This window comes from Pomacea canaliculata, linkage group LG8 (genome assembly GCF_003073045.1).
Source record: "Pomacea canaliculata isolate SZHN2017 linkage group LG8, ASM307304v1, whole genome shotgun sequence".
Taxonomy (NCBI): Eukaryota; Metazoa; Mollusca; class Gastropoda; order Architaenioglossa; family Ampullariidae; genus Pomacea; species Pomacea canaliculata.
The window spans coordinates 18,821,025-18,831,872 of record NC_037597.1 but is presented as its reverse complement, the minus strand read 5'-3'; the positions used below and the strand labels follow the sequence as shown (position 1 = coordinate 18,831,872).

The following is a 10,848-nucleotide window of genomic DNA, read 5'->3' as shown; positions in this document are numbered from 1 at the left end:
GCCAAAACAACAGCAGAAGAAGTCAGGATGTGTTGGTTTATTATGAGCCGATGAACAGCTGCAATAGCACATACACGCCAAAAGGTTTCACTCTATCATCTCTCTCATTTTAGCATATCGGACTCCTCTTTGCAGTAGAGAGCTCTAAAGTGATGAAACAATTTACACAAACTGAGGGAATAAAATACATCAAATGATCAGCTGAGCATATGCTCGATTTTAGGTGGGGGAAACAAAAAGATCTGCCCTCAATGTTCTACAAATGTATTAGGAGCAAATTGCATGCACACAGAATTATTGTAACCTAGGACCTAACACTGGTGTGTTTTAAACAGTGTTAACAAATATTTCTCCTTAACACAATGCTGGGAAAAAAGAAAGCCCTACTGATTATATCTTTCATTAGACAACCACAACCTTGGATAGATAATGAGCCTTTATTTCAACCATTCATCTGCCTTTGGGAACACTGAAAGACTAAGGCTGGGGGTGTGGGGGAGAAATACGACTGGATAACATTCTTTGAATACCCTTCTCTCAGGTACCCCAAGCTTGTGTTGTGAAAGTGTTTCCATCATCTTCACCATAAATAAAAGTGCCCATATACTTAACACATTGCCTATAAGCCATCGTCACAAAAGGCACTTTTATGAATAGAAAGAAGATACGAAATTTTGTACAATCCCCCAAGTACAAAAGCAGAATTGATGTTAGGGCTCCTGATGCCATACTTCACACTGTGGGCTCTTCAGGGAAAAACAAAGGTCAGTACCACTTATCTAAAACTAATAGACTCTGGCTGGTTCTGCATGAAGCCAATTAACCACCCTATTGGAACTGCAATGGTGATAGTGACAGTATTTGGAAGATCCTTTCACTGTACTTTTTTTGTGAATTGTCAATGCTGCATACATTTTGTTTTCTTGAACTACTAGTTCTTGGCCTGCTTTCATTTCCAACATGAAGAGGTGGGTGCCAATTTGTTCACAATCCATGCCAGTTAAGGGGACTGGTGGTGTTAAAATGGTTATCTGGTGGCTTCATCCAGTTCCATTACAGTACACAGGCAGGGTCTATCAAGCAGTATTAGCTTAATGGTAACCACAAACTACTCTGGATACTAATCATGCTAAAAATATACTTGGGTGCTAACAGTGGCAGCTCATTTCTTGAGCCAGTGCTTTAATTCCAAAAGCTAAATAAAAGATGCACATTTTGTAACCATAACCTCACCGAAGGAGTTTTGCAAGCCTCACTGAAAGTTCACCAATGAAATAGTTATCCTATGAAACCACACTTTCTGCAGGTGAAACATACATAATAAACATAATTTACAGCAAATGTACATGTTCATTCTTTGCCAGAGACATAAATATACAGTCTGAAAAGTTCACTTCAAGCAGCACAAACTTTGATTTTTTGGTGGGGGGTAGGGATACACACTCAAGAATCCAAAATGCTTTACTCACAAAAAATGCAGAGACAGTATAGTAAACCACAGCGGATTAATGTCTACAACTTATGAGGCACAGTTACTTCAGGACAAGATTGCAAGAAAAGCACATGACGGGTACTTGTGTAGTGATCCTATAAATAACACCAATACTTTTTCTGTGGAAAAAGTCCAATGCTTGTTTCCATGCACATCTCACCTTATCTACTGTACAGCATCCTTTAACTTCACTTTCTTAGCCAGCATCTATCTTTCACAAATACAAGCGTTCATACATAAGAGCCTGTCTGATCCATCGACAGATTTATTTCTCTAAAGACATTGTCTCTAATGCAAGGAAATGTTCAACAAACTGGTGTTATACTACTCTTCTCTGCAAAACACGAAAGACAAGGGCTATCACTCTTTTTCTTTTCATGTTTAAGTCACATTATATAAAACAGTGTTAGAGCTGCTTTCTCTGTGCTTGAAAAGTTTATTTAGTGCATAATGTACACACAGGCATGGCCATACACAGACCACGAAGCATCTGCACAGGAAATCTCTTGTACAACATAATGTCAAGTGATCAATAGTGGTTTATGGTGCAAAATGGGAATTATACACATATTTTAAAAAGCTCACATTCTGCCTCTCAAAATATCCCCACAAAATAACCCTTTCCAAAAACAAAAAAAGAAGTAAAGTTGATTCATTTGCTCCTCTATAACTTAAACATGAAAGCAGAAAAAACCTGACTATTTGTACTCCTATCAACGCTTGGTTTCAAAGCAGTCACTTGTGGCTTCCTATGCTGATGATTTTGTGAATGAAGGGCAGAGATCAAACTGTGCACACGACCTGATGACCCACTGTGCTGCTTTGCAAATCTGTTATCATTCTGTTTGCTACCAATGCAAAACTTCTTATAACCCCAGGAAGAAATTTTCTCAGTATTTTCTATCTCTGTTTGCAATCTTATTCTTATTATTTGCAGACACTTATATCTCAACCCCAAAATATTGCTCCTTCTTTCTCTTCAAAACAAAGAGAAATGAAAACTTGTTTTTCCTTTAAGTTTTAAAACAAATTTTGTAACTTTTCAAAAAAAAAGTTTATTTGAAGGGCAAATTCCCATATGCTAGCGGTCTAAGGGACCATGAATTTCTTTATTCAATGTCTGTGCAGTCAGAGCCTCTTGACGAGAGGTGTGAATGTCCGCACCCTTTAGCCATGTCTTCTTGCATTTTGCAGTGTGGCTAAGGGTAGGTCATGTGGAAGGCAGAGCTCTGCACTCCCCCTTTTGCTACACTTAACCTGTACTGAAAAATCAGATGCCCATTTGCTGCTAGGCAGATTTTCCCAGCTGCTGACCCAACCAAGTCCCACTACCTAGAAAACTGCTTTTTGATGCTTACATTTTAATTTTTGGTATTCCCATGCATCAACAATTTACTCATAGACAAACATTTGCAACCATATTTGCCCAGTTTATTTACAAGGTCTCTAAATTCTGTGTTCACTTTGGTTTGATTTGCTACCTGCAGCTAGCAGATTTACCCAGCCTGGGTAAATGTGTTTCATAAATACAAACCCTGAAATACTAATGCAACATTGTGGTCAGCCTGCTCTGACCACAGACTTCCAAGGATCTTTGACAGTAGCAGTAAGATGATTTTGCCAGGTTTTTGCATATGGTTGTTCCAGTTGGTCTTACAACATATTTCTTTTGCATTTGCAATATCTATAAAGTTTTCTATCGGAAGGAACAATTCCTACAAGAAAGCAAACTTTATATCTGTGTGGTCTTAAGTGTCTCTTTCCAAGATTTACTTGCACTAAACACTTAAGAAAAATGATCCTGGGAAAAACTGAGAGCTAATGCTTTCCAAAATACAGTGGGGAATCAAATTAAAGTTCTGGAGCCAAAGGCATACCAACATTCAACCCTAACATAACATGACAAAATTCACACAAAACAGTGAATCAGTGGGTCAGCAGCCAGTGATGTTGGGAGAAGACTGATGCTGGCCTTTTGTCAATGGAATGCATCAACCACAAGGGCAGATGCCACAGCGTATTTCACAAGATGCTTATTCACTAAGCAAGTTCACTTAATTTGTGTTTCTTACCTGAACAGAAATTTTACATTTTACTCCAGCACATTTGCTTGGGCACACAAAGAAATAATATCTAAATAGTTTTAATAGCTACAATAAAGACAGAACAAACATTAACAAAGGGGGGGCATATACAATCAAGATACAGAGGCTCAAGGATCTTGTACAAATATCTAACAGTCCCTGCAATGATGAGATGATGAATGTGCTCAAATGTATTCTGTAATATTCTGACTAGCACTTATGCAGGGAGAGCGGAAAAAAAAGTTATCTCTCCCTATTAAAATCAGGGGAAGAGGAAATGGTGGTCTTTGTGTACTCAGACACAAGCTAAAACACAAAAAAGATGTTTCTTGATATTTAAGGGCATTTCAAGGCTTTGAGCAACTACAAGCCATGCTGCTTGTTTTTGTGCTGTAATCACCCAAAAATACATCAAGTTGTGGATGATCCAGCAAAGTCTTTATGATTAGTAGTACAATGAAGTGCTCCCCGAGAAGGGCAAAGCATGCTTAACTGTAACATCCATACTATATATTATAACCTCACATGATAATGTTCTTAAGATTTGCTTGTGTCACTGAAAAGAAATACCCGCTTTATAATGTCCTGCGAAGGCAACAGGACCCCCACCTTTTGTGCACAGATAACTGCCACATTGACACAGCTCTTTAACATCACAACCACTTGGTCACAAAATGTGGCCCCCATTAACATGCTCGAAAGAAAGGGGCTGCCACTGGCTGCTATAACCCACTCACTCATCAAGATGTCCTTTCCAAAAAGCCTAGTAGAGTCTCAATCAGATAAGCCACCCGATCAAACATGTCACCATGGTTACGGCTGCTCACAGTGCCACTGCCTGATGTACAGATTCCTTCTTCCCCTTCCATGCTGGTGGCAGCTTGATCTATTGATCCTCCGGAGGAGGTACTGGGGACAGGGTCTTCAGGCGCAACATCCGGTTGGCTACAGGCCCCTGATGGGGAATGGGCTAGGTCAGTGGGGTGAAGTGCATGACCTCTTCCACTGGCTGGACCCTTCGATGTTTCAGAACTCTCTGGACCCGGGCTGTGTTCTTCACTGGACTGGCCTAAAGGGGAACTGGCCAGTGGTTGTGGGCTAGATCTAAATGGTTGTGAACAGCTTGACTGACCACATTCAGGCACCTCTCCTGCACTGGGGGCAGGACTAGAGGCGCTGTCTGCTTGACAATGTTCCTCTTCTTTAGCCAGTGGTAAAGAAACATTCCCCTCCTTGTTGCTTGGCTTCTTTTCTTTCAAAAGTTTTGGTCGCTTTGGGAAGGGTTCGCCCTCCATAACTGAAACAAATATTTGTTTTTTATCAGTTCACCCCCCAACAACTGAAAACAAACGTTTGTAACGTATCAGTACCTAACTCTACATGTCCACACAAGCCTGCTTTGCCGGTCCATATAAGTTATCCATGAGAGGTACTTAATCCTTCATGTTCACATTTGTTTTTGCCTCTTCAACACTATTATACTACACCTATTCCATTTCTGTTCTCTAATCTCTTAACTCTTTGCAGTCTACTTGAACATGCACAATTGAAAAACCAAGATTTAGCAGCTGAGCAAGAAACTGCAGAGATTTCTTCAACCAGATGTGTTAAAGTCAATGCTATTAAAACAACAAAAAAAAAAGTTTCCATCATTTCCTCTTTGTTTTCCCTAATTCAACAGTTCTCTACCTGCACACTCACCCTGCGTGTAATGATACGCTGCCAGTGCTTGGTCTAAACTCTTGTATATAAAACTTCTATTTGTCCTGTCCAAAATTCAAACTTTTTTCCTTTTGCTTATTTTTCACCTTCACCACATCCTTATTTCTACAATATTCTTGTGACAAGATACCATTTTTGGTGGTAAAATTCCTTTTCTTTGAGTACTTACCAGGTGACATAACTGGAGTTCTCCTTCCTAGCTACTTTAATTCCAGCTGTCCAATCCTAATTGGTAAAAGTTTACCAATGAACAGGGAACACCCAGACACTTCATTAACAGGCTAGATGCTTCACACAACCATATGAGAGGCACATGGGCATTTGTTTTCAATTAATTCCTGCCAGAAGCTTTTCCTGTCAGTGTCTTCTCTGGTGTGTGGGCATTCACGTGCATGTACCTATATGAAGAGATCAGTGCTCACATGCCTAGCAGAACTGGCTAGACAGGATGCAATAGGGGTGTGATTTGGTTTAGTCTGTGTGTTCCTTGTTTACATGTCAACTTTGGCCAATTGGGAGCAGACAGATGGAATTGAGGTAGCTAGTAAGGTAAATGCTACAGTCATGTCATTTGCTAAGTACTTGAAGAAGAAATTGTGTATCTACAAAATGTCTATTGTTTTTATGATTACTGCACTCTTGCATATGCAGCAAACAAAAAATGTCCTCAACCCTCCCTTGTCTTTGACCTAAGGCTACTCACAAATGGATGCTTCTCTCACAGACTTTAGCACTTCCACATGATGCTATTTTCTAGCCATCTAGCAAGTGAACCCACTATATCCTACATTCTAATAATACTATCCTAAAACTGTTACACAGAAATATTATTTTACAGACAAATCTTACTTTTCTCTTATATAAACTGAATAACTCTGCATAATGTTTATCCTAAAACACTTCAAGTCTGACATTTTGCCCACATTGATGACATTTGTCAATCAGTCTCAAACGATCACTTTTCCTGTTTGCCTATGATCATTTCTCAGAGACCAGATAGTCTGGAAAGGGTGGGTGGGGGAGCAAGAACAAGAACGCGGACACTCACTGAATTTTAAAGCAGAAATTTTGTTTTGTTGGACCAACCTTCAGATCCTACAATGCTGGAGATGTGTCTTTTTGTGGAAGCCTCATCGCTTTCATCAACGCTGTCACTCTTCTGCTCTAGTTCCATCTCTCCACCAACTGCTGGTGTAGACCATACCTCCACCGACTCAGATGCCTCACTCACATCTACGCACACTACCTCTGATTCAGAAATATCCATCTTAGAGACCAAGCATTCTCCCTGAGACTCGCCTGAAGTGGAATGGGCCACTTCACTGTCTTCAGCCATACCAGGTGGACCACCCTCACTCCCAATGGATAGCTTGGCCCCAAGTTGCTGATCACCCCCAGGATCAACACTGATTTTCTTGTTCCCAGCTACCTCCACTTCTATTCCCAGTTCAGAAATGTCATTGTGGAGTTTGTTTCCCCCTCTAGCCTTTTCTTTCTCCAAGCTCGACCCACTATCGTCCTGTAATCTGGAATCAACAGATCCCTCTGTCATACCACTGGAGGCCTGCAGTGATTTTCCACTGGAATCAGGACTTTCTTCTTCTGAACCATCACTCTGAGATTTTGAGCTGTCTGCATCAGTCTGACAATCATCAGCTTTACTGCTAACAGTGTTCACACCTCCCTGATGCTTGCTGGATTTTAAGGCATCGGCACCCATGCTAGCCACAGCAGCTCTCTGCTCAGCCTGTGCACGCAGCTGTTGCTGCTGGCGGCAGAACCGCAGGATGTAGCGCAGGCTTTGCTGCAAGACTGGACTAACAATGTTGGGATGCTGTACTGAGAACATCAGCAACATGGTGCGCACATCCTGAAGAATGTAACAAAAGCATCAGAGAATGCACATGACAAACAACAACAAAATATCATGTCTAAAAGTAATGTGTCAGAATTTACAAAAATACCTAAGATGTAAGCTCAAATAATTTCTTTCCACAGCCAGTCTAGCAAGTTATTACTAGCAGCCCCTTTGAAGACAAATTGCCAATAGCACTTACCATTCTTCAAAATTGTCTCACCACAAACAAAAAAAAGTGAAACAATGTTGGGCACCTCATAATGTTGCCTGCTTTGGATTTCTGATTTTAAGGGCCACGTGAATTAAATAAATCCTACCTTAAGAAGTAAATTAAGCACATACCCCACTGATCCTGTTGAAAACTGATATCAGTTCTTTTTCAGAGCGGGTATTTTCCAGGGCTGCCTTATCGGCAGCAGTGGAGGCAATGAGACTGTCAATGAAAGACCGTGTCTGGTCCTGTAGAACCTGCTGGTGCACCTGCTCCAAAGAAAAAGAAAGCCTTTTGTTCTCTTTTCTTAAAATATTAATTTTATCATAACCAGCTAGCCTGCATTAGTGAAAAATCCATAAGCTACGCTGTATAAATGTTATTTCTGGCACAAAGCTATTTTTCCATATAAGGTGATATTTATGCTCAGCTTTTATCCATGTGCACGCATCCAACTCATGACAGTGCAAATAGACATCTCCATATGCATATTTCAAATCTCAGTTTTATTCTTATCTTCATTGCCTTCTCAGCATGAATCATTTAAGAGATTATAGCTCACACAGATTTATGTTAAATGATCTGTCACATTAATGATGTGCAAGCAAACTGCCATCATACAACTGACCATGGCATGGGCAGTCACGATACTAAATGATTGTACCTTAGGGAAGAATTTTGTGAAAAAAGTATAGATGTGAGGGTTGTTTAGGGACTGGCGCTCATCCATTAGCACTGCCTCACAGTAGTTAATGAAGGGGCGAGACTTGCACAGCATCTGCACCAAGCTGTGATCAGGGTCTGCACTCTGTTACAAAAATTTACATCGACTGTCAGATGACGATACATGACAAAACAGAAATATCGACATGGCAAGGCATGACAACAAGTCATGTAATTTCATTATCAACAACTTCAAGAGGATTCTAAAATATATTTTCACGTTTTGTACTGTAAATCCACATTAAAATGAGCATCTGAGAGCTGTCCACAAAATCAGGTTAGACCAACCAATTTCTGATACTTCCAAATGCAACAAATTGGCAAGATGCTTAATTCAGTTGTTAAAAAAGAATTATTCATGACAAAATGAGCTCTGAAACTATTAAGGGATGGTTTCCTTATTTAGCTATGTAAGTTCAGGTGAAAAGTGATGTATTTTGTCACATGACCAGTCATGAAAAAAATACACAGATCATTCATGATGCAGCCTTTGTCATGCACATATAAATGTATAAAATAGGGAGTGAGTAAAGTGATCATGGGTTTTATTAACAAAGAGAAAGGACAACAATGGCACTTACATCTGAATGGTAAATCTCATTCCAAAGCTTGGGGAAGTATGGGGAGTGAATGGCGACACCCTCATAGGCAACCATTGCACCTGAAGACAAAAGCCAGCAGTCCATACTTTTAGCATTGTGGCACTGAGCACCAATATCTGATTTGACAATACCCTCCTCCCAACCACCTTATCACAAAAATTAATCTGGGTAGCTTGAAAAATTAACTTCTCGCACGTATTACCAGAGCTTGACATATCAACACATGCATTCAAACATAATGTGGTGGAAGAATATTCATGCACACATAATCAATTGAAATGGCCTTGTCTAAAAATTGTAATCAGAGCAAGCGTATCAGCAGAAGCAGCACCTACCCAGATTGATAAGTGGCTGAGTGAAGCTGCTGATGTTAATGGCCAGACGTGACACAGTGTCTATCAACTGATGGTAGCTGACAAAGTAGTTAAACACCTGTGCATCATAAGCCTCATCCACACCCTGAAAACAACAGACAGGTTTCTTTTGAAAATGACTTACAGAAAACTTCTCAACATCCCAAGTGCACCCTTCCACACAAACTACAGCCTTCTGAAGGAATATCATAGATTTTACAAAATTAAAAAAAAAAAAAAAAGACAGAGAGAAGCATCAATTGATAAACTAAAAAAAGTTAAAGCATGCAAGATAGTAATCAAATGCACTGGCTGATAAGGTCACATGGAAAACACACATCAAAGGCAACACACATATCAGAACCAAAACAAGAACAAAAAAATATCTAATATGTCCCTTATGACCAATAACAGGACTTTACAAACAAGGTCCAAATGAAGTCTTTTCATAGGTGATCGTGTTCCACCTTCAGCAAAAGCCGCATTTTCCTGCAGAAGATGAACCAAATGACCTCACCTTGGCAGCTTCCAGAAGGCCTGGGTGAAGCAGCATCTGAAACTGGGGGCGGGGAGGACGAATACTGGATTTGCTGAGCAAAGGTTTTTGCCCTCTTCTTGGAAAGTATGGCCCAGAGTGGACTACAACACAAAAATGTATGAGTCAGTAATGTATGCAAAAACTTTGAAAACATGATTATTCTTACAACCTTTAGCTTATGTGTATGAGCAGTTATTTCTGCTAAATTTGCTAATAAAAACTCACATGAAATTACATTTTTGTGATGCTTTAGTTATTTTGCTATTTAAAAAAAGAAGAAGAAAGAAACAACTCCACCAAAATCTGGTGACCTGAAGTAGACATTTTTGCCACAAGGGGGATGATCACTATAAGGAAAGATCTCCCCACCTGCTCCCACTGCCTGGGTAAAATTTAAAGTTTCACGAACTTGAAAAGTATAAACTTTTTCAACATTTACAGCTTCAACATGTAAAAAAGGTTTAAAAGTAATCAAATATTTACATTTAATCATTAATTACTTTTGTATTCAGCACATATATACTCACCAAGTGACTCTTTGTGCTGCCCAAACTTTCGTGCTGCAGTAAGAAAGTAAAAGATAAACATAAAAATACCATGATGTGTCACTTAATGCCAACATCATCTGACACAATCCAGATAAAAAAGGAAAAAAGTGCAAAAAAAAAAATAATTAAAAAATCAAAAAAAAATTCCAAGTTTGTCTTGGAGATGAAATTAAAATAACCAGACAGGAAATGGGACGAAAAAAAAAGAAGTGAAATAACCACAGAAAACAATGAACTGAGACCTTGGCCTTTGATTCTAATACCCAGGTACACATGTATTTGAAGTATTTTCCAAAACAAATCATAAAATTGTATTTCCAAAATTTTGATACAGACTTATGCATAATCAATTGTTTCTGTGACGTTTAGTCCGTTTATAGTGAATTTCAATGGTTTCACACCATATAAAAATGAATGAACAAAACTTATGATGACTAAGGACTTAAGTGTCAGAAACAATTAAAAAAAATTGCTAGCTGCCTTCATGTGTGCACTCATCATCCTTTTTGAAAAGAAAATTACATCTGGAAAAATTCAAATTTACAAATTATCATCTTCCTATTCTGTGTTACAAGATGTAACTCTTTAAGAATGTGATTTATCTAGCCAAATGACTGAATTTAGTTTTTTTAATGTAATTTTCTAGTAAAAATGATAAAATAGGAGAGACACCTGTGGTCTGCCCAGACTTAATAGTTGCTGATGGGGCCAGACATA

The 10,848-nt window shown here is 39.1% G+C and overlaps 1 protein-coding gene across 4 annotated transcripts in view; it reads right to left on the bottom strand.

Moving 5' to 3' along the window:
* Positions 1-22: 22 nt before the first annotated feature.
* The window catches only part of LOC112570991 (ubiquitin carboxyl-terminal hydrolase 34-like), a 51,692-nt gene continuing 40,866 nt past the window's right edge, over positions 23-10,848 (bottom strand). For all 4 annotated transcript variants that reach the window (XM_025249761.1, XM_025249760.1, XM_025249763.1 and 1 more), the window contains exons 64-71: positions 10,111-10,143; positions 9,563-9,684; positions 9,028-9,151; positions 8,672-8,751; positions 8,032-8,175; positions 7,499-7,636; positions 6,385-7,168; positions 23-4,873 (exon numbers count right to left, since the gene is read on the bottom strand). In XM_025249761.1, coding sequence (XP_025105546.1) covers positions 4,317-4,873; positions 6,385-7,168; positions 7,499-7,636; positions 8,032-8,175; positions 8,672-8,751; positions 9,028-9,151; positions 9,563-9,684; positions 10,111-10,143 — 1,982 coding nt within the window. In that variant the 3' untranslated portion in view covers positions 23-4,316. The remainder of the gene's footprint in view (positions 4,874-6,384; positions 7,169-7,498; positions 7,637-8,031; positions 8,176-8,671; positions 8,752-9,027; positions 9,152-9,562; positions 9,685-10,110; positions 10,144-10,848) is intronic.